The sequence below is a fragment of the Aptenodytes patagonicus genome, chromosome Z (assembly GCF_965638725.1).
Source record: "Aptenodytes patagonicus chromosome Z, bAptPat1.pri.cur, whole genome shotgun sequence".
NCBI classification, from domain to species: domain Eukaryota; kingdom Metazoa; phylum Chordata; class Aves; order Sphenisciformes; family Spheniscidae; genus Aptenodytes; species Aptenodytes patagonicus.
In genome coordinates this window covers 85,353,010-85,377,953 of record NC_134982.1, presented here as the reverse complement: position 1 = coordinate 85,377,953, position 24,944 = coordinate 85,353,010, and the positions used below count along the sequence as shown (strand labels likewise).

General features: G+C 35.6%; 1 protein-coding gene across 10 annotated transcripts in view; it reads left to right on the top strand.

Moving 5' to 3' along the window:
* Window positions 1-24,944, top strand: part of MEF2C (myocyte enhancer factor 2C) — a 140,710-nt gene that overhangs the window by 58,562 nt on the left and 57,204 nt on the right. For all 10 annotated transcript variants that reach the window (XM_076363274.1, XM_076363281.1, XM_076363277.1 and 7 more), the window contains exons 3-4: window positions 3,552-3,749; window positions 15,955-16,158. In XM_076363274.1, the coding sequence (XP_076219389.1) occupies window positions 3,696-3,749; window positions 15,955-16,158 (258 nt within the window). In that variant the 5' untranslated portion in view covers window positions 3,552-3,695. The remainder of the gene's footprint in view (window positions 1-3,551; window positions 3,750-15,954; window positions 16,159-24,944) is intronic.

Sequence of the window (24,944 nt, the reverse complement as noted above, 5' to 3'; positions counted from 1 at the left end):
AAGTTCCTCTTTTTGTAAGCAGTCTGATTATATTTTTTTTTTTTTTATGTTTGGGTTTGCAAAAAGAAAAAATGCTGAAGAGTGTAACACCATAGCATGTAACTATGTGTTTCTTTAAGTGCAATTTGTTTGCATGTAACCATGTCATTAAGTTGGAAGGTTTCTTTTATGTGGAGAGTTACTTCAACAAAGCTTCTGGAATTATTTTAAGTTCCTTTTTAGATTCTCTTGGATAATGAAAGCCTGCAGTACTATTTAAGTTTTGTAGTACCTTCAACTTTTCTAGCTAGTGTGCTTTATTAGTGCTAGGGAAATACAATTTATCAGTTAACAGGAACTTTAAATACTTACTATGTAATCCTTAATCCTGCAAGAACTGTCAAAAAGTATTGAGAACACTGGTGAAGTCCTAAAGCAGCCATGGGGATTTGTTGGTCTCCAGAGTTCTTTACCTTCTGTTTGACTCGGAAGTCACCAGCCTGTGAAGGTTATAGCCCCTGAACCAGATGTCTTGATTGACTCATCTGAATCTAACTGACACAGGATCAGTCCAGCTATCTGCTTTATATATGTACATGTGCAAATGTATATACTAATGAAATGAATAGAACTATAGGCAAACACATAGTAAGAATAGCATGCGAAGCAGTATGTGTTGATACGTATGTATGTGTAAAAGAGTAAGACAGATGTAGAGAATACCACAGCATTCCCAGTTTGTTTCTAGTAGCAGTAAAAATAGCAGAAATTATTTTTGAAAAAGGAAATGAATTTGCTAGAAAAACTGAAAAGCTTTTATTTGAAATTAGACCAGTAAGCAAAAAGCAAACGGGAGACAGATTTTTTTGTCAATGCAAGAAAACTTAACCCGCTGCCTGTTGAAGCGAAATTATGTTTCTTTGCAAATTGTATGTTCGATACATATGACCTAACACATTCTGTCTTCTCCTTCAGGTTCTCTAAGATTGTATGATAATATTTAATAACCAAATCATCCTTGCCCCCCTTCAACTTTATTTTCCTGCACATCTATGTTTCCACTTAAAATAAAACTAATGTAGTTAGTGGATTACTACAGGTAATGAAGAACAAAATTCTGCTCATCAAGTGTTGCATGAATTACTTTAAGATAATTTTGTGTAGATCATAGGAATTTTAAGTGTTCTGACTTTAAACTGTCTATAAAAGCTTTTGTTGTTTGAAGACTGGTCTTAAATGTGGAACTGATAAGCGTGTGGGAGGGACTCAACATATTGCTCCTCCACTAAGAATTTTGTCCTTCCTGGTAGATTTTCTCAGTATTCTGTGATTTTTCTGAACTCGCTCAGCATCAGCATCTTGATCTGCAGAGCAGCTCTCATCCTTGCTAACCTGTCACCACTGCTCTAATCTGTCCACCCTGACCTTCCACCTTGAAGTGAATAAGAGCTTAGGCAGGCGTAGTGCTGTAAGCCGATAGTGCCACTGGCTTCAGCTGAATGAAAGGAAAGGAAATTGTTCCATATGCATTTGCTGTGGATTAGCGTATTGGCTTACTGTTACAGAGAAAGCCTGTTAGACTCCTTTGGGTCCTGCATGTCCATGGGAAACACCATTCTAACTTGCTCTTTGTATCAGAGGTAAGACTATAGGAAAAACAGGAAAGAAACCCAGTCCGAGGAAATTTAAAACTGTTTCTAAAAATAGACTGGGTTTGTTTGTCAACACTGAATATCAGATAAGACTGTCTCCTAGCTTTGTTTGGAAAAAAAGTTTTATAAGTACATTAAATCAACTTAGTTTATTTCAAGGTTTTGGACTTTTTTGTTGTAAATATGATCAAGCGCCTTTGTGTCTTTTTAAGCAGTGAAAAGTTGAACTCTTTTCAAATAAGTAAAAAGCAGCAAAAAATTTTCACAGCCTTTGCACTTTATTATATTGGCAACATGAATTGTTCCATGTTCCATGTTCTGCATTACAGTAATGATTTAGGCATATATAAATATGCCTAGCAAATAATATAAAAAGACATTCATGTACAGAAAGGTAAGTATTATACTTGAAAATTTGTTTTGCCCAGCAGGTTAATTATATCATAGTGGCTGGTTAGAAAACTCAGATTGACTGCTTATTTGTTAACTTATTTTTTTTCTTAGAGCGATAAAACACTTCAGCAGCTTAAAGTTTAATGTATGCAAAGAAAATCAAGAGAGAACTGAAGATCAGAATGAGTGAGGTCTAGCTTTTCTACCTCAGTAGCTTTGAATCAGAGCCAAATAATGGATTAAATGGCCAGGACATCGGCTTAGTGTTACGTAACATATTGAGAGAATTTATCAGGTTGGCTGCGAGACTACAAGTTTAAAATAAATAAGGAAATGCCAGCCTCTGTTTTAAAATTAGTAAATTTTTATTTCCAAGGCAATATTTTACTACAGTATGGATCTAACATAAAAACTTTGAAAAAATGATTTAAAATTAATCTTGTTCAGATTTTTTTTTTCTTCTGTATTTAAAAGTACTCTGTGCTATTCTGGTCAAAATATGTAAATATAAAAATATGAATGTTAAAAAGGGAAAAAAATTGCATCTTTTACTTTAGTACTAGACTGAACATCATTTTTGTATTATATTTCTATCAAGTCTTTTATTGCTAAATACACTTTGGATATGATAGAAATTAACTTTGTGATTTATGACATTTTGTGAAATATGGAATGTGTACTGCGTTATATATTTTCATATATTGCATCTAACTGTCCTTAGTTTTATGACAGAACCAGAATTGTAAAACTCAGGGAGCTAGTATCAGTGCATTACTAAAACTGTGAAAATATTTTTAAAACATTCTTAAATTATCATCTCTCCTTATTATTCTGTGCTATATAGCTTGTCTTTTGGTGCAAGAATTTTTATAAGGAAAGATGTATGTGTTTGCTAGTTATAAATCATTCGTCAGAACGTTTTATAATTTACATTGAAATGAAATGAGGGAAAATGCACTACTGTTTTCTTCAAGTATCTTGAGTAATACTTGCACTAATCTATATTCTTAAAGAATAAGGTTAAAAATTTTGGATTTAAAGTAGCTGACATCTCTCATCTATCAAGTAACACTTTAATAAAGGTCCATCCTATTTGCATAATGAGGGACATTATCACCTCTGCTGTCAAAACACAAGATTGTTTTCCCTTCAGAAATGAATTAGCTGGCCTACTTAGCATACATAGGTACAGAAAGGTTCATTAACTCTCTGATTTAGGTAATTTTTCATATTAGAACAGTGAGTGATATTTAAAACTAGAGACACCTAATTCCGTTAAAGTTTTGGCAATGCGTATTTCAGTCCTTTTCTTCATTTCTTGATATATTCGTGGGTTTGTTCATAAAAAGAAGCCTTTGAATTAAATTATTATTTCTCTATGTATTACTTATTTTATAGATGCAGTAAATTTTTATTATAATTTACTTGTACACTAAATTATAATTAGGATGCTTGGTCAGCTCCATATAATAGCTTTCATCTAGTTATCAATTTGGTAATAACATTTGATTTCTTTTCTGTGTTTAGCAGGAACAGATGCAGGGGACTGTGAACTGAGTAGTGCAAGTGCTGAAGAAGGAGGTTTGTTTTGAGGAAACGGGAAAGAGGAAGAAAAGAGAAGGGAAAAATACATAATTTTAAGGAAGAAGGAGAGAAAAAAAAACGGGGACTATGGGGAGAAAAAAGATTCAGATTACAAGGATTATGGATGAACGTAACAGACAGGTGAGTAGCAAATACGCTGTATTTGAACATCGTATTATATTTCTAAGGTGACTTATTCTCATAAGCGATTAAAAAGGTGATAGCTTTGTGTACATACACATATACCTACATATACACAACGTATGGAAGACTATCAAAGAAAAAGTACTTTTGGAAACAACCAGAAACCTCACACGCAGTTTTTTTCAAGTTTAGTAACATGCATAGTTAGGAATTTATTACTTGAGGCCTTGATTCTATGAAGACTGATGTGTATGCTCTACTTTGGGCCCCCTCTGTACTCACTTTGACTTCAGTGTGTAATATACATGGTTAAGTGCATCTGCAAGTTGTTACAGGATACAGGCTTTTAGTACTGTATTTTGTGAACTATTATAATATTAGTTTATTTGCAGGAGGACTTGCATTTAAATTCATAGATCCAAATTTATTTTTCTACATGTTTGCAGTGTTGTTATTTTTACCTCCATATAAAAATGACACTACTTCATCTTACTACTAAAAAATTTCATCTTTTACTGTCTGAACATGAATTTTAAAAAGAATTTGAGCAGCCTAACACATTCTAAAACCCACATACAATAATATTGGCATGTTGTAGTTATGAAACAAAGTCTCCGTTACTGATGCTATGGCTAGATAGGTCCAGCAGTACTGGTTAATTAATTAATACCACTGCTTTAGATAAAATGGCGAGTAGCTGTCACATATTATCAACACTATCTCTGCTAGTTAAAATATGGTCATAAATTAGAGAAACTGCTTTCCTGTTTTCAGAAAAATAAAATTCAACAATTGGCATCTTAAAATAAAATCAGTGAAAAGCTGCTGCTGTTTACATTTGATGTAAACGGATGGAAGTTTTGTTGAAACTGGAGATTCACAAGTGTGAGAAACTCTCCATGAAATGATTTAATACTATGATTAGTGTTCTTCATACGTGTGGCTGCAATTGAAGAGTAATCTTCAGTAACTGTTTTTTAAGAACTTGATACTGAGTTACTATTAATATATTAGTTCTATTAACTTGATCTATAAATTTCTTCATATATTCAGGTTGGTTTTTAAGAAGTGATTATGTTGTTCATCTTCAAGGATTTTATAAAGCCATAAAGAACTCAACCTAGGCATAACAACAAATTATAATCTTTAAATATGCTTTCCCAGAATTTTTAAATTCTGTAGTGTTAGTAGTCACTTGTGTTCTTCATGGCAGAAAATCATGTTTAAAAGCAAAATTATATTTATGATGGATACATTTTGTCTTTTCCCTGAAGGTTGCCTATCGCTATAGGCCAAGACAGAAAGCAGTAATTCTGTCAATATAAAACCACCACCATATTTATTTTAATTGCCTTATAGCTTGGAATTGAAATTGGATTTGAAATATTGAACTGAATTTATCATTAAACATTAAGACACTAGTTGTTTGGAACTTTCCCATCCTACCATGGTTTCTTTTTGAAGTGACCCTGAATTATTCTGTAGATGATACTACAAAATTTTGCCATTAGTAACATTACTTTATACAATAGCTTCAGTGTCAACTTGCTTACTCAAATACAGGATTTACGGAGAACTTAATCCCCAGTTTTGTCAAAGAGATACCTTTCAAGAGGCTAAATTTACTTTAAAAAAATGAAGACAGCTAGTCATTCACAGTAGAGTTTCAAGACTTCTAGCACCAGCTTTCAGAACTAATAATCATGAATAAAACTATAACACTAGAATACTAACAACTGTAGTGTTAGTGCAGAAAGTGTTTATCTTGCTAGCGTTTGATAATATCCACCATGTTGATTAGTCACTGTGAGGCTGAAGGTAGAGATTTACATTACTTTACCCTCCACATAGTATAATTGGCTTGATTCTGCTTCTCATTTCTACTAATATATTGAAACATATTTTAGAAAGTGTTTCTACTGGTTTTACCCTCTTTGCATTTAGTGCCCTGATTTAAAGCTCAGTGAAGCCAATGAAAAGATTTCCATTGATTCATTTGGACTGTGGGATCAGGCTTTTCAGTTGTAACGATATATATGTGATTAAATACAACTGGATTTTCACTAATAGCTAATTAATCTTTTAACCACTTGTATAAGATATACTCTTTTACAAGCCTTACTGTTTCTTAAAATATAATGTATTCCGTGACCTACTGCTGCTTCAGTGAAGCTGCGTCGGTTTATTTCTTTTCTAACTTCCACACTTCCAGTAATCTTAAAATAGTAACTGGTTTATATTCCTATATTATTTTTTTATTTGATTACATAAATACATTTGAATTCACAGAAAAGATTAAAAGGTTGCACCAGAGAAAAAAAAGGTTAAAAGTTTTTGATTAATAAAATTAAGATACCGGCTGAAGCAAGGTACCACAAAGCTTATTTGCAGCTCCATTTACCATGACATGGATGGAGACTTGTTTTCTTTTCTTTCTTACTACCTCACTGAAAGATGTTTGCAAGAACAGCAGCAAATCTGTTGGCTTGAAACTGCCTTATTGTTGCTTATATTCAAACTCAGTGTGGTTTCACAATACAAGGCATGTTGTATGGGGAATATGATATACATAGATAGTGCATCCTCAGCTGTTTTCAAGCACATAAATTCAATGTAGGACAGCACATGCAGGGAAAAATAGGTGGAACGTATCAAATGAGGGGATATAGCAATAGTTTAATTCTTCTCCCCTCTCCCAGTGCAAGGGTGAATCTGTTTGGATAACAAAGTTTTTGCAAAAGGGTTTAAGTTGTTACGAGGCCTGTGGAAGGTGATTTCTGTCCTTGCTTTTTCACTCATTTTCCCAGTGTCCTGACTAGCTATTTACGTTAACCATTGAATGGAGTACTTGTTCTATCAGTGTAACAGCTGTTTTCTTCCACGCTACTGTCTGCTATGGTAGGAGACTCCCCTACTGCTCAAAGTGCTTGTATGAGTGGATTGGGAAGGACAAAAATAGTGCTGACCTCCCTTCAAGAGCATTTCTTCTGAGCAAGTCTAGTTGGTTGGATTTGTGTACTTTAGTGACCATACTGGTAATAAATGTAACTTGAAACTGTCCTGAGTCAGATGTCTGGCTGCAAATCTCATAGAAATGTGCAATATGGGGATATGATCTGCAGTTTTCCAAAAACTATTTGAAACTTTGACATTTTGGTGTAAGTTAAAGGAAAACTACTGCAACCTAGACATTAGAGGCCCAGTCCTTTTACCCTGGACTGCATAAGGGCTCTGTCATTGACTTCACCGAGTGTAGAATTCAGGCTTTTAACTAGGAGGAGCTATTAATTTAATGTTGCTTCACGTGGGCTGCCAGTTGGCTGAATTTTCCTGGCCCTCATAGTTACCGTGTGGTGACAAAGGTGTCAAGGATGTTTGAATTTTCTGTCAGTGATCACAAATTCTCTTCGGTTGTGAAAGTTTCAGAAAAGCCCATCTGAAAAATTCCCTTTCACTCTGCTTTTAGCCACAGGGAGAAGGAGTATGAATAACTGCCAGGGCTAGAGTAAATGTGTATTTATTTGTGTAGTTTAGTTACCATCATGATATTAAATGGAAAGGAAAACTCTCAAGAGAATCCTGTTACAAGCAGCCAGTGTGACCAGAGACTTTCTTTTTAGTATTGCGACACTGGATAATATAGTCTTCATAAATGTGGAATGAATCTCTGGTAGTGTTGCTCAGGTTCATGAGATCATGGTAGCCTTGTCAACAGCCCATTTGAGTAGACTGCATACATGATATTAGTTGCACCACCAATAGAACTGATAGCCAAAAATATTAGCACTGACATCTGATGCTGGAAGCTCCTGACCGCTACAAGTTCTTTGTGCAGAAATTTCAATCGGGCAGATTGGAGAAGGCTGTTGTGAAGAATTCTGGGTTGTTTAAAAAAAAAAAAAAAAAAAGAAAAGAGGAAGGGCATTTGCAAAAACATGGGTGAACTTTATTTTCATGTGTTTTCTTAATTGAAAGAAATAATTCAGCTAGCTCTGTCAGGGTCAACACATGAAGGAAAAATTGCATTCAACCGCCTCAGAAAAGTCCTTGTATTTTTTCTATTTGTTTTCCATCAGTTTGAAATATTTTGTAGTTTTAATGAGGGCCTTTTGTGGTCTGCTGTAGACTGGGATCATCTGAAACTCTCTTTGCAATGGTCCAGGCAGGGCTGCCCAGGCCTAAAACAAATAGGTGTAATGACATAAATGATACTGTATTACTGTTACACAAGGTCACTTACAAAATATCTCATTAAATCCATGATCTGTGAGCTAAATCCAGAGGTACATTGACCCAGGAAAGAGGGCCTATTGACCCAATGACATTCTGATATCGGGTCTGGAACACCCTGTTGCTTTTAAGCTGCAGGTTTTTCTAGTTAGTATTAAAAACTATCAGGTCTTAGATGTCGATCCACCATTTGCTATCCGTCTGATCATCTTGCTCATTAGTTCTGCATTTTTTTCCTGCTTGTGAAGCATGCTGTTGTCAGATTCACAGTTAAAACTGAGTTGAGCTTAGCTAATGATTCTGCATACTGTTTAAAACATCTCTTTCAATTTGTAATGAGCTGCTGGGAGCTTAAGTGTTATTAAACACCATAGGAAGTGTACACTTCAGTATTAAGGTGCTTAAATAGTAAGACACCCTTTTTAAAGTATCATGTCTGTGTAATTCTATGGGGTACGACAGTAACAAACACTTGCTGTTTAACTTTTTCATGCATAGACTTTTTATCATTCTTTGATTCCAGCAAATCTGTAAAGCTATATACCAAGACTTACTGCAGTTACCAGCTCAATAGAGAACAATTAAAGCAGATAAGTAAAGTGAGGTTATGGGGCAGGGGAAGAATATCCTGGAGGGAAATGACCGCTTGCAGGAAGACCTAGATTTGTTCTACTGACTTCGATACCTAATGCTGCTAGTTTCAAAACTAATTTCAGCCTCGTGTATCTATTTTTATCTGTGTTTCAGCTCTATGTAAAAGGAAAGAGTAAGAGACTATTGGCTGAATCAGAAACTCCCCTGTAGAAAGAAAGAGCCTTGCATATTAGTGCTAATATGAGCACAAGTTAGATAGAAAACTTTTTTCCACCAATTTCCTGATATTTTCAGTCTTCCCTCATGCGGTGTCTTCATTTTATCCAAGATCTGAGATTTTATGATTTTTTTTCCCTCAGGGAAATGTTTTCGTATGAAAACGTAACTGCTTAACTATGCAACTAAGCATCATTCTGTTCAATGAACCTTTGTCTTAAACATCACATGCTTTTATCTTTTACATATTTGAATTCCTTCTCTTGCTTACATTAATTTGCACACAATAAGACATATACTTGGAATATAGCATTACAGTTAGGCCTTGATCCTGTCAAGTTAGGTTTCTGTAAGCAAAGAATACACCCCAAGTTTTCATGACTCCTCAATTGTAGTGATCTATACAACTCTGGCAGCAGTTTTCACGTTATGCCAGACTACCTGAGAAGTGAAGTTTTGAGAGAGCTGCTGAACTGAACCGTGAATTTCTAGAATGTATTATATTTAAGGTTAAGTGTGCTTGTATTACAAATGTATGTTCTGAGTATAATTCCAAGTGAATTAGCATAAGGTAAATATTTAGGTCAAATTAATTTTAATTTGAAATGTGAGCAAGAAGCCTAAGTAAGGAGAGTGCAGTCGTGAATGAGGCATCTGCCAACACAGCAGAGCTGAAAACCTGCGCAGACACAGGCACAGCCTTGCTGTCTTGCAAGGAATGGTTTGGAAAGCCCTGGGGGAGAAAGAGCTGGAGGTGGGAAGCAGAACTGAAGCCATTGTGGAGAGGAAGAAGTTACACTCTTCCTGTTATGACAGGAAATGCAGACAAATGTGCTTCCTGACCATTTGCTCAGCAGGGAATGAAATATTCTTTGACCTTTACCTTATGAACATTTTAGCAGCACAGAACTAGTAAACATGTTTTTTACCCTAAACATCTATTTGTACCTGCCAGAACTGGTGATAACATACCAAAAAAAAGAAGGTGGCTTTCTTGTATATTGTATTAACTACTGTGTTTTTGATAGAGATGATTTTTTTGCTTAAAATATGTATGTATCTGTACATCTATAGATAATGGACTTAATCTTATCTCTCTGATTCAACAAAAGGAAATGAAGTATCAGAGAATAACCATTATTATTCTTGCATCCCTGTCTAGTTTTAGATCTTAATTTTCAAGTTAAAGTGGGAAGCATATTGATACTGCCTCACCTACAAATTTCTGAGTTGCTATATCATCTGTTAATTAACACATCTTCCAATTATCCCTCCTCTCTTTACATACAAAGAAAAAATTTGTATGAGAGATCCACCATCATGTGTTGGACTTGGGCAGACTGAAAAATATCACTATTTTAAGTATTTGATCTGTTATTTATATACTAATATACTAAAAATGAGGCGTAACACACAAGTACAAAACCTTCCTTTTTATATGGATTAATCATGAACACTTTATTTGTTATAGCTATAATTTTAGGGCAATCCCGCTTAGAACTCCTCTTTATCTGGACTATTCAGCAAGTAGTAGCTCAATACGCTTGAGGCTTTCTGGGACAATAGCTCTTTTACCAGCATAAATCACTGCTGTCTCATCCCTGTAAGTTATGCTGGAGGGTTATAAGAACATGGAAGCAGGCTGCTGAAGGTCCTTCACTGCTCTTTAAAGGGTCTTTCATTTAATATGGCATGCCCGGCTATTGCATAAAGGATGGTTTGTCTAGAGCGAATCCTGCACTGGTGCTGCTTCCCAGTTCCACTGAGGGTTACTGTAAAGATTGTTGCAGCCAGGCCTCTTCATATGACAAACAGATCTAAACAAAAATCGAATTGGAGGAAGGGAAGAGAGAATATGACAAGAGCTGTTGCCTCTGGAGTAGTTATTTGGGGTTTCAGCATATGATAGGATTAGGTGCCTGGCAGTGACATTTTAGTCAAGAGCCCCTTGGTTTACACATGGCCAACTTGACTTTATTATGTTTGAAGTTAGGTAGATTGCTCATGTAGTACCTCCTATTTGTCACAAAGATCGTATCTCCCATGCTTGCTCTAGTCGCTGTGTCAGAAATTTAGACATTCCAGATGAAATAAGAACAAACAGAACAATATTTCATCTTGACCAGGCAGTGTCTATATCAGATACTTCTGTGCATCAGAGATCCCTGATTTTCACTAGTCACTCATACATGTTTAATGGCAGGAAATGTATATGGGAAGGATTATGTGCAAATTCCCTGTTTCTCTCATTTTCCTATGTCAGCAGCTATGTATCTTTATAATCAGGATAGGAAGAAGTAAGGAGAACACTGATATTTTGCCACTGGCTGGACTGAATTGCTTGAAAGATCACAGGACCACTACTTTCAAAACATAACATGTTAGCACATATGCTGTGAATGTGAGTGACAAACATGGAGTGCTGTTATGGTTCAGCCTCTTGGAGTGTTTGAGATTTCAGAAAAAGTACTAGAAGGACCTGAATTAAAAACAAAGATAAAATAAAATAAAATAATCCCAAACCAACTCCCACCAAAAAATACAGAAAGAAACAAAGACTACATTGTGACAAAGATAAATAATGTATCCTGAAGGCTGTATTCATTAAATGGGAGTATTTATGGCTGCTTCTGTTCCTCCACTGATGTATTAACATCTGTAAGAAGCATATAATTGTTGTTACAAATTTAGCTAAATAAAGACTATTACCAGTGGCCACTATTACCATTTATACACACACACACATTTCAATTTAAATTTCAGCACGTGAAAGAATTTATACTTGCAACCAAGCAACGTTACCTTCTAGTTTATTTAGTTTAAGTAAGTTTTACCTACTAGCGATTAAACAAGAAAGTCAGCTCTGGGCCAAATTACCCTCTAAATGGAGCATATCACAGTGTGTGATATGCATACTTGAATTCAGGCTGTCTACAGCCCCACTTACAGACATTGCAATGACTAGTCCATGAACCATCTCTCAGAAGACTCTTGCAGCTGTATGCATGAAGAGCTAGTTGAGAGGTGTTTCCATGGTATTGAAGAAGAGCCAGAGTTGAAGTGGAAAAATGTCCTTTTAACAATCCTCTTTTGTCAATGCCTTTCCTTTAGCACATACAGTGGGTTTCACCTTTAGTTAGAATTACATCCAAAATGCATAAAAAGCTCGCCTTGATTTATATCAAGAAAGTTGGAAGCTGGCTACTTCACTGTTGGGGTTTTTTTTAGTTTTCCCAATACTTGAAAGCAGCATCTGATTTGCTCACAGCCTATAAAGTCATCAGCATTTATGCTTCTTCATATACAAAAATGCTGCAAGCTTTAGTAACCTACCTTCTCGGTACCGCCATTCCTGTTATGAGGGCAGTTTGGCTCTTAAATTTTATAAAATAACCTTTAAATAAGTAAAATAACCATAGTGCTAAGACAAATAGTAATAGACTAGTGGGTTTTCAGTTAATATGAAGGGATGGAATTAGGTTATTTTTTGGTATGTTTCAGAAGTAAATGTGGTACTCTCTGCACACTGCTCTTTTTGCAATACTTATAAAACTATGCATAAAAGCGCCTCATAACAGCATTTAGAAACTGTGCTGGTGTTTCAAACCTTGTGTTTTATACACACATGCTTAAAAAGGTTTTAAAGACAGTTGAATGCTGGCCTCTTATCTGTTCCACTTCCTCCCTCTACTCCACTTTCATTCTCCCCAGTTCTCACACTGTCATTATAAAATATTATATCCCAAAAAGAGAAGGACTTCCTAAATTGCCTATCATTCTTCTAAAAAGGAGAAAATGTGTACTGAAAACCACCTACAAATTAGCAGTAGTTTAGACAGCAGGGATAATTAATCATATCTTGATTAATATTGTCAGGAAAGAAAATGTAGTGCTTTGATTCTTGCTGCTGAAAAAAGTTAAATATTAAGCAGATATTGAAATCCATGCACTTTTTTGGATGTTCTTTTTTAACTATGTTGATGAATTGTCTCACTGTACATGTGTTTTCTTGCAGTCTCGCTAGTGTTCTTTATGTCAAATGACAAAATGACATTGTCCGTTGTTATGTGATGCTCTCACTACTGAGAACCTTGAATGCAGTATATGACATTAAGACTATGTGACCGCCTGGATTTTTTTGGTACTGTAGCTACAGCTACTCAAAAGCTTGTGTTCATGTGGATTGTGTGTGTCTTGTTCATTCTTAGCACTGAGTCAGTTCAAGTGTAGTCAAAGCTTCTTAAGTGTAGGTTGCACACTGCCTTCCACCTAGACAAAAGAGATCAAATGTTTTAAATAATTTATGGTAATTTTTACCACTCAGCAAAATTTCTGCAATACTAGAATATTATCTGCTACCTTAGACAATATTTATTAGATGCTTCTAGTTTGGGCGAGTATGGTTAACATAACAAATGGTTAACAAATTGACACCCAAAAAAAGTTAAGTAATAAAGATGCTGTCTACTTATATTGCTCACAAAAATATTTTAGCATATGGAAGAGAAGTATATTCATCTTCCTTATGTAGCCACATAGAAGAAAGTGTAAAAAAAGATCATTGTTTTTAAATGGCTTGAAGAGTATTCTTAATCTTTCCTGAAGTTACTGACCTTTCACTATACGTTTGAAAATACAAGTTCACCTGTACTATGAACTGTTGTAAAAGCATAACAAATTTACATATATGTATGCAATATATATATGTAAAGATAAGCCACAATGAATGGCATATTTAAAAAGTAATATTCCAGATCACCATAGAAACAGTAGTAGATATAATTTTTTTTAATGCATTTATCAGCAGTGGCAGAAAGCATTATCTGATAGATTTAGAAAATGTTAGAAAGATCAAGGAGTTAAAAACAAATAAAATTCAGAGCAATTAAGATTATATTTTATAGAAAGAAAAAAAAGATCTCGCTGATTTGTTCTTTTCTTCACTTTCCACAAAAAGGAACTCTAACCAGTATCATTCTGGTGATAAGTATTATGAAATAAGTATGTGCTATGCAGCACAGCTGTGTGGTTATTCTAAATGTTCAGGAGCACCTAAAAGTAAACACAAACAGTGGCTTTAAAGATATTTCTGTACTGGAGTGTACTTTGATGGTAAGAAGCTGTAACATGCTAAATTCTGAGGTTTCTGTGCAACAGAAACCATACTGTACAGAAACACTCCACCTACAGCACTGTGGTCAAAAAGTTGATTGAAAGGCATTTTAGATGCAGAAAAAATATGTTGAGTTGTACGTTTTATTTTCTGTATGTTTAGCTTTTTCTAAAACATGCTTTTATATATATGTATATATATTTCAACAAGTGCATTGCAATTTTCTGTCATCAGAGAAAACATTAAAGGAGTATTTGAAAGACTAGGGTTTTTTTCAGAATTTGAATGAATTTTTGTTACCTATCTCATTATTTGTTCCAAATATCAAAAGCCATTGAGACAGACAAATTTAGAAAGAACTTACTATCAATTATGCATACTTGAGACCAGTGCTGTGGAAAGTGTGTTTTTAAAATGCTTGAATAATTGTATTTAATGGCAATCCATCTTTTCTTAACAGTATGTTGACAGAGGCTAAAGAGATTGAAATGACAGTAAAAGGAATAACATTCAGTATACATTTGGCAGAATAAATGTTCATAGTATTGGCACAGAGCCCCATCTTTCTGAGATGGACTAGCAAATAGGGATTGGCAATACTTAAAGGTCACGTTTTCCATGGCCTAACATGCTGGGATTTTAAGGTACTCTGGGGTCACAGTTAGCATTAACTTGCATTAGGAGTGTTACAAGATAAAACAGCAGCCATATGAACCATGTACAGACGAATCTTCTTGCCTCAGCATTAAAGTGCAGAGGTGCTACTGCTTATGGGTATTAAGGAATGGTAGCAACAAGTGCAGGATTAGGCAGACCTATAAACTTGGTTGCAAGCCTGTCCTTGACATAGCAAATACCTTGACTACATGTTAAATTTGATTAATAATGGGCTTAGCAAAACCGTATTTTCGTCTTAAAAACTCTCCTCACTGAAAATTATTAGGAAAAAAAAAAGATGTAAAAAAGTCACAGTGATTGTATACACTTAATGGAAATTGCATATATGAAGAAACAGAAGAAGGAGAAAACATCAACCATACAGTTAGCTTAAACAGCTCATGGTAGTTTCTTATTGAGTCACATGTCTTACTGGGACTTGTAAGCTAGTGCAGAAAAGAAAAGAAAAAAAAATTATTTGATGTGCAGGTCTTCTATTGTCGAAACAGTCCCCGTGGAAGATTATGGTTTTGTACAGAGTAACGATATTTTTCATACTGCCTAGGTTTTGCATGATGTCAGGGCATTAGCTGGCCTACTGAGAACTTACAAGCACATCCCTGTTTTTTCCTATATAATATGACCCAAAGTCCTTTGTACTAAAAAATGCCAGTTTGTATTTATAAGCATCTAATTTGAAATGAAATAAAGTATGCTACATCTGTGTTTAGAAAAGACCTTGTTTCAAAGGTGGTATTTGTTGCTGGCCAACTATTGTTTGTTCTTCATTCATGCTTTGTATTTCTCATTTCTGACATGAGTTTTTGAATTTTTAACACCAGATATTTCTTCAAAACTATTGTGAGTGTTGTTTATATGAGCAATATGTCTGTTTCACACAACTTAAATTCTGTATGAAATAATTTCTTCCACTAAAAATCTAGCAGGAGTTGGGGGGCATGGAATCAAAGCCAATCACTATCAAAAAAAAAAATTTACTCCACATGTTCAAACCATTTACAGCTGCAAATCTGAGGTGCAGTTTTAAAATATTGATGGGAAAGATATATGCAGTATAAAGAGTATATGAATTAAAAAGTTACAGAGAAAGATGCAGTATCAACACTTCATAGCGCTGCTTAATGAAAATGTCCCATGCTCTTTACCTGTTCCTCGAGTCTTGTGTAGTGAGAATTAGGTATATTTCCTCACTTACATAACACACACACATACTTATATTCTGTTTTGGAACTATATTTATATTTATGCATTTGCCTTCTGAACGTGTTCAATTCAAAGACTACAGCAGTCATACATTATATTTCAAAAAAAAAAAAGAATGACTACAAAGACCAGCTTGGTCTTGACGGACCTTTATTTCTTTTTTTCCAGGTGACATTTACAAAGAGGAAATTTGGGTTAATGAAGAAGGCTTATGAGCTGAGTGTTCTGTGTGACTGTGAGATTGCTCTGATCATCTTCAACAGCACCAACAAACTGTTCCAGTATGCCAGCACTGATATGGACAAAGTGTTGCTGAAATATACTGAGTACAATGAGCCGCATGAGAGTCGAACGAATTCAGATATTGTTGAGGTAAGATTTTGTGTTCTGTGGGGATTCTTTTTTTGCTTTGCTCTGAGATGGAGGTACTCAAAGCGAGAGGCCTGATCATCTTTCCCGAGGGTTGTAGAACGTACCCTGAAGGTGACATAGTGTCAGGAGAGCAGAACAGGGACAACAGAGTGTTGGTTTGGGAGGTGGTACAGCAGAGACAGGAGGGAATCCATGCCTTTTGTGAGCTGTAAGTTTTATCCTCCTGAGTCTCATATGCTCAGCAGAAACTCCTGCGGTGGGATCTCTGGCTCCCTGTCGTCCAGCTTTCTGTGTTGCTTTGTCCCTTTGTCCCATTAGTCCTTTCCACGCCTGGACCACTACCTCCCAGCTGAATCTCCCCCTTATCACCTAGTCGCTCCTGGTGACGTGGTCTCCCGAAAACATTGTGCGCCTTGTCTCCTCACTCCAAAAATTATTATGTCCTCCGTCCAGGAGGAACTAAAAAAATATATTGTAAAAGATGTGGAAGAAAAAGATTTAGAATCACTGCTTTAAGGCATTCGACTGACTTGTTTAGCTTTTTGATTATTTACAGAGGAAGGAGGTTTAATAAAATGCAAGAAAAGTTCACTTACAAGCTGCACAATAACAAATGTTTCAGCTACCTCACACAGAATGCGGTTACCATAATATAATAATAACAGTATCAAAGCAATAATATCAGAATGTTAGGGACACCCTGTAATTATTTAAAAAAAAATATGTAGGACAAGTTGTATTTACAATTGCTGAAATTTATTAATTAAAATTTAAGATTTTCAATTTTAAGCTTCTAATACTTGCAGAAAAGTCAGTTTACTTTATAATCACGTTAGGATTCAAGCCACGCAAAATAAATGAAGCTTTCAATGATTTTGTTGTAATAGCAAAACACTCAGAGTGATATCTAAAAAATTGGTGATATGATTTATGCAACTCCTGTTTTCAAAGCACCTAAGTGATTAGGCATCTAATGGTATCATTTAAAAAAGTATTGGAAGGGTGAGGTCCTGTCTTAAAGATCAGTGAAAATTTACTCATAACTGCTACTGAATACCTTGGCCTATACACTTAGATTACTTCAGAACGTTTTAAAGGTGTTAGTTTCAGATTTTTAAATAATCTGGACGTTGTCTAAAATGAGACTTCGGTGCTTTTGGAATCTTTGCCTGGGTTAGTCAGGCAAAAATTTATGTGAACAAAAATTTATGTGAATTAAGACTAAGAGGAAAGTACATAATTTCTTCCTCCTCTCCATCATCTCTTTTCCTCTCTTACTTCAAATATCCTATACAGACATGAAGCCTTTCCTGTCACCTAGCTCTGGTAAGCCCGTGCCCTGCCCAGCAGAATTCAAATTCTGTCCCCAAAATAATGCCCTGTCCTCTTTTAGTGGCAAAAAGCCAGAATATTCTTAGCGTGAAAAGTTTCCTGTGATATCTTTACTTCTTCGTGCAGGCTTTCTTGTGGGAATGGGTGAGTAAGCCGGTAGTTAGGGATTTATTACTTGCTTCACAATGAATGAATACTTTTGATCATGAGGATCATGGTTTTTCAAGAAACTTGAGTGAAAATGTAAAATTTAAAATATTGTCTATTTTGTTGTAACTTTGAGATTTTCAGAAAGAGTACTCTCTGCACCAGCGAAGTCCCTTTCCTGCAAAAATAGTGGGCCAGTTTAGATAGGCTGATAGGCAAGTTTGCATGCAGACATGTAATTTTCTGGCTATACCCAAAATTTGGTGGGCATCCCTTTTCACTCCTCTAAAAGGAGCAAATAAAAGTAGGTAATTGAAATAAACATTATTTAAATTGAGTAATCTAACCATAGGCAGAAAAGGCCAAATTAAGTGCATGTTTATAGTCTTTCCATATGTTCTGTCAGCTCTGAAATCAGTCATTTGATCATTTTGCTGTTATGTTTTTCAATGTTCTGCCTGTAGTGTAAAATACTTAAGCCACACCAATGCCAGTACTGTTTCAAGATCAGAGTACTTGTGTGGGGTGTAGGTTTTGAACAAGGGTTTCATATTATCCTGCCTTTACTTGATAATTAACATCACAGTTAGCAGTACAATAGAGGAATAGAGCCCATGAAAGTATGCAATCTGAGAAATGGCTTGACTCTTGGTGTAGTTTGGATATATTTTTGGGTACAGGATAAATCTGCCACACATTTAAATATTTAAATTGATCAGTTAAACTGACTACATTACACGTATTTTCCTTGTAAGGAATCCGGTTTTTTTTTGCTTTCAGACAGCTAGATTTCACACTTACAAGTTTTTAATCTTGTTCTTCTAGAGCAATCAACAGCAGCTGAGAATCAGACAGAGCTATTAAATCTGATCATTTTCAACTAAATGACTGTTCAATAACTATATTTCAGTAAAAGAAAAGGGCATAGCTGTGCTCACAGATTTCTGCACAGTATTAGAGAAAGAAAACTTTTTAGGTAGACTTACAAAAATTTGAAATATAACTGTCAACCGTATAAAGGTCTGTAATTTAGAATCCAATTTCTGTTCACATTCAGCATAATATTAACTATTTAGTTACTTTTTGGTTGTGGTAGAACTGTATCAGTCATTAGAATGTGGTATAACTTCTTTGAACAATCTATATTCAAAGAAAATCAAAAGAGTAGGTCTCTAATATGTAGTTAATTACTTTTAAGTTAAACCACTGCTATTCAAATGGAAAAAATACATGAATTTTCACATGGGTCTGGCTAAAGCTGTTAATTATATTACGCAAATGTTTTCAGTTTAATTACTGGGATTAATTATATTTAACATTTCTGAAGGAATGAGTCTTCAGGCCATAATTTGTTATTTGAAGTATCAGAAGACACCAAGTGTCATACATCTAACAAACATTACACTGTTTTTCAAGGGAAAAATTATTTGACATTCATTTTAATACTTGTATTACTGCAAAGTAAGCGATTTGGTCCTACCCATCTTATAGGTATATGATCTGATTACACCTGTCATGATGTAAAATGGAGTGGCTAATATTAAGAGAATTGTAAAGTTCAGTTACTGTTATTCTTTGAGCTCTTTTGGTTTAATGATTTAAACAAATAGCTTATACTTTCTTTACACATGTAGTAATTTTATTTACATGTAATCGATATAACTGAGATGGTCTTTTCCAGTTGCCTCATTCAAAATGGAGTTGATTAATGTGCAATTTAGTATATCTGAGTTCTTTAGATCACAAAAATTATCTATCAGCTGAATGTGTTTCAGTCATTACCCAGTAAATATACTTACAACATCCACAAGTAACTAAAAGTCAATGTGTACTCATGAAGGAGAAAATATTTGCATTCAACACTGAAGTTTATCCATTTTAAGCAACAGTGACAATTATTGTGAGTCTTACCAAAATCTGTGTGGAGGTTTTATGATATGTATTAGTTCTGCAAAAAAAATGTTCATTCTGAGACTTCTGTTTAGAGTTAACTGGATTCTTAAAACTGAAGCCTTTATGTCCTCACCCACCAAACCACTCACACCACAGTTGTTCATTCAATTTTGCTTCAGTTAAAAAGTGCATGTTGGTTGCTGGATATAGTAACTTATTTTAAGGAATAGCAGAGCCTGTGCAGGGTTCCTTCGACACTGAGGAAAAAAAGATTAATTTCATCTTTATGCTAACTTCCAAGTGCTGTATGTAAATACCAACAAAAACATATTCAGCAGCTGTCATTTAAAATCCTGTGATATAATTACTAGGAGATTTGTAATTCTTTACTTTAAAATGGGATTACATTTTCCCTCATTACAAAATCCTGTGGCATTTGGTACACAGTCTTTGGTACAGAAGTAGTGTTCTTACAACTAGAGTTCCAATCTGTCCTTAGAAATTTGTCAATACATCCAGTTCCTATCTGCTGTATCAGAAAAAACTTACCTTATGAGTTTGTTGTTTTACATTATCAGCACAGTCGTATAGGACTAGGCAATAATTTTCTTATGGCAATGAGGAAATGGGGAAGAGTAAATGTCAGAGTTTTACAACAGACAAGTACATGCATTATGCATTTTTTGCATTTATTTAAAATGAGGCCAGATCCTCTCCTTGTTTCTGTAAAACAGAAGTGGATGTAACACAACTTATTTCAGTGATATTTCACTGCCACACTACTATGTGTAATGAGAATCCAGTGCCAAAGCACTGTAAGCCTACTGCTTAGGAGCTCAGAAAGGACATCACCCTTAGATTGCAAGGGGCATATTTCAGAGTAGGAATACAGGGAAATGTTTTGCATCTCGGCTGCAAATGTAGTTACAACCCTAACCATATTACAGAAATCTGCTGTGGTTCTTCAGCTAAGCCATCAAGCCTTTGCTGATTTAAGGTGAAACTTGCTGCCTGTTTTCTCTCTCGCTGTCCCTTCTTCCTCGTCACTTCTTTCATGTCAAAGCATCAGCTACTGTCTCAGCTTTAGCAGACGTCTGAGGAGTTTTTACTAAGTCCTGGTTTTGATTCTGTTTCTTAGATACTGAGTCTAATATGCTGATCCTTGCTCTGTGTACACATAAATCATTCCTCCACAAATCACTAACCACTTCATCTTTCAGCTCTTTTTAAGCCCCCAATCCATCAATTTATTTGACCCTGCTGCTCTTATTGTCCCTTTTTCTCCAACTGGCTTCTATTCCTCTGCTCATTCAGTGGTCGCTACCTTTAACTCAAGTTCTCCTACTAGGTCAGCCCTTTCAAATTCATCCCATTCATTAGACCTATCTTCCGTTTTCTGGCCAACATACATCCACCTCCTCAGTTCCCCTCTGCCACACCGCTAATCACTGGTAGAGGAAAAAGAGGAACAACACAAACTTCCTCCATTTTTCTCTTTGCGAACTGAGGTTCTATGTTATCAGTGCTGATCACCCACCAAATCTTCTCTGAATTTTGTAAAGTTCACTACTTAAAACTGCTACTTTGCATGCATGCACACACATCTGTCTGATCTTTGCAGCTGTCTTTCATCTTACAAGAAACTCTTCCATGACCTCAGTTCTTTTCCTTTTCTGAAATATCTCTCTTGCTATCTGCCTTTCGCTCTATCTTTTACTGGCATCTGGCTTCAACTACTCCTTTTTTTTTCCTCTTTTTTCTTTTTTTTTTTTTTACACTTAGAAGGAGTTCAGGGTCCTCGACGTAGGCTTCTACATATAGGAAGAAGTCAGCTCCTGCAATACACTGTCATATCCTTCTGCTTCAATAAAACCTTATCCTCGTTTGGCTTCTCAGCTGTACATTGTCCTACTCTGTGGGGTTTTTTTCACCTGAGTATTTATCAAGCATACTATGCCCTTTCACCACCTCTCCACTCACTTTTGCAATTTTGCTGTATTCTAATGTACACTAGCAGGACCCATCTCAAAGTATTTACAGCCCTACTTCAGACATGTCACAGTAAGAACAGGTAGCAAAATAAGGTGGTGATGATGATACAGTAATATGATTCTCCCTGTAAGATACATCAATCCTGTTTCCGTCAAACAATGTTTATACCTCTCATACCAAGGACCATATTTTCACCATTTCTGAGGGTCTCCTCGTCTTCAACTCATCCTCAGTTTCAACCTTCTTAATCTCTTGCCAATTGCACTCCAGTACATACTTCTTTTTCTGTCTTCCTGTCCCTGAGAGTGTCATTAAGCTGTGCTCTCCTTTGTCTCATCTCACTAGCTGCTCCTTCTGTCTGCCTGTTAGGGATTGCTTTTGCATTACACTTGGTGCCCCTCCATCCTCTTTTCCCTCTCCTTTCTCACTGAAATTGGGTCAGTTTGGAGAAACTTGCATTGGGTGAACTCTTGCTTTTAGTGATACTGAAGACTTCATCAAGAAGTACCCTGAGCTACTCTAGAAGACTTTAATTATCCTAGGGCCATTGTGATGGGGTTGCTGGTTGGCCATAGTGAAAAAAGTAGTTCTAATTTGCAATAATATGTCAGATTTTTAAATAATTTACAAATTATAGATTCTTTTTCATAGCTAATCAGCATCTAGCATTGTCTTTTTAACTTGTTTTGCATAGGGTCATACATCTTCATTGCTCTAGTAACTGCTGCTGAATTGACCTTTTGCAGAGTGTTTTCCCTTCCCCAGTGGACTCCTGTATTTGGTGAGGGAGAATGAACTGAACACAGCAAGAGAGATGAGTGCCATTTGCAGCAGCATTTTCCCCCAAAGGGAAGAAGTGAGCTTGTGGACATGTGAAATTCTCCCTGCAGATTGCACATCCTTTGTGGTTTACAACACACAGAGACATCTTTACAGACCTTAATGTTAAGATGGTAGGGAACAAAGTAATACTAAACCCTGTGGCATGGTGGAATTCAGAATTTTGCTTTTGTGTATGTGTTATTGCTTGTTAAAAAAGCATTTTGCTCTGAAAAAATGTGTATAATGAAAACATGCAACTAATGATAGGTAACAATAAATACTTCCACAGGTTTGTAGAAGAACTAGCTTGAATTGAAAATCCGATCGCTTTTAGTATGACCAGCAACAGAGTGTTAATAGGCATTAAATACTACTAAATCTCCTACAGGCTTGAGGGACTTGAGACTTAAAACTTAGTACAGCTTTAGCACATTGGAAGGTTGGAGTTGATGAGGATGGCACTCAGGCAGCAAAAGGTGAGTGCAGGTGATGGTCTACATGGGCAGTATATTGTGCCTGAGAGGAATGTCACAGTCCTGTTTTGCCGACGGACTTACTGCACATTATCCCATCAGTTCTTACAGGTGTGCTGTGGATGTGGAATCCTACATAGCACATGTAGGATTAGTCATTTGGTGTGGAAGTTCTGAATGAGATGAAGAAGAAAAAAAATCCCTTCTGTCAATTATTTCTAAAGGTCACAGAGCTAATGACTAGCTGGGAGGTTAATTAGATTCTGAAAGCCTCTTCATATCAATTAAGACTCTTATCTGTATATTTGTAGTAAATAAGCCCATATAACTCTCTAAATGTGCTCCTTTTAGGAAAAGTAAGGCAACTGTTGTAGCTTGTTTAATGTAATAAGTGTATTTTCTTCGCTTGTCATCATAACATAATACTGCATATAAACAAGCTGTGAAATACACATCAAGTCAGCTCTTCAGCTGTTGAAATCAGGGGAATTATTTCAGCTACCATGGGCTGAAGATCTGGGACAGTATAGAAAGTAAGCCTGTATGTAAGAAAGGTTATTCAGGGTGATCTAAAGACAGTACAGTCTATTGGATACTGCCCTGGACAGGACTCATGAGACTTGGGTTTTATTAATAGCTTTGCCAAATACTGTTGTGTGACCTTGGACAAGTCACATTTCCTCCTAATGCTTCAGTTTCCCTATCTGTAAAATGGGGATAGCATTATTGATTTCCTTTGTAAATTGGTTGAAGACCAGCTTGTTAAAAAACCAGCTACTGTCACCAGTTTCCACAGGCCAGGAGATGATTGGACAGGGTCAACTGGCCAAAGAATTTCCTTTGGATGATGATTTAGGCTTTTTAAATGCTTACTTCTTGTTTCATTTTTATGAAACGAGCCAAACCATTATTGCTAACCTCATGTATGACAAAATCATGGGATTGGCTTCAAGATCTTCAGCATTTTTGTAATACTCCTTTGGTCTTTCTTTGTTTGCCTTCTGAGTTTTGAGCCGTTGGAAAATGTGTTTGTAACCTAATATCCTCATGTGAGTTTTTTCTATGTTATGAAAGTACAAAAAGATCTTGGAGGGGAAAATATCCCATTTTCAAAAATACTAAAAAACTCTCCACTTTATCAGTCTTAATTTCATTTTTTCAAGCAATTAGTTTAGAAATGCATCTTTTTTTAAACAAAAGCTGATATTCTTACCTAGTCTTATTATTCCATCAATTTGGGCTTTATGTAAATATAAGCTATTACAAGACCACAAGAAAAACTTCAAAGCTGGAAAACTGTAGAAGGCAGTTCTATTCTGTCCAAAGTAGTCCCTCAATGGGACTGCTGTTCCAGTCAGTGAGACTGTCCAAATTAGTCCCTCTACTACATCCAATAGATAGCAATTTATTTCCTTCCTCCCACTTACCCACATGAGATTTTTGACTCTTTATCTTTCCATCCACAGGCAATTGTTTAAGCTCTCCTTGATAACTCTGCAGCATCCTGCTGCTGTGCATCTAATAAGTGATAGACTTCTGATGCTTTGCAGCCTAGAAAAGAAAGGTAGAGGGTCAAGTGTTGACACTATTCTTTTTTTTCCTAATATATTTCAAATTAATCCAATATGTGAAAAATGCAGCTAAGGGAAAGTTGCATAATGAGTTGTTTTGTTTTGCTTTCTCTCAAAAAAAAAAAAAAATTTCCACTATGATTTCTTTGCAACAAGGATTTGGTTGACATGAAACATAGTTTGTAATCCTAATGTGTCTGAGATGAAAGTGAAGTTGCTCACCTGATAGCTTGTTTTTCAATACCTGGAAAAAGAGAATAGGGACAGAGAAAACTAAAATGGGTGCAAAGTTAGTTACTCTGAAGCACATGGTAGAGCAAAAGCTGCTTTTGAGTGTATTTTGAGGGAGCTCTGGACCTCCTGATTTTTACTTATTGAGGATCAGTTCTTGTTATTGGTCATGTCCCCACGTTATTTTTCCTTTATTCTTTTGTTCTTAGTAATCATTTTAAAAATATTTTAGTAACTTAGGAGATGTTTTGGATAGATTGTTGTAAAAATGCTATGATGACAAAGGTGAAAAATATGTGCAGAATATAAATGTGTTTCAAACTGT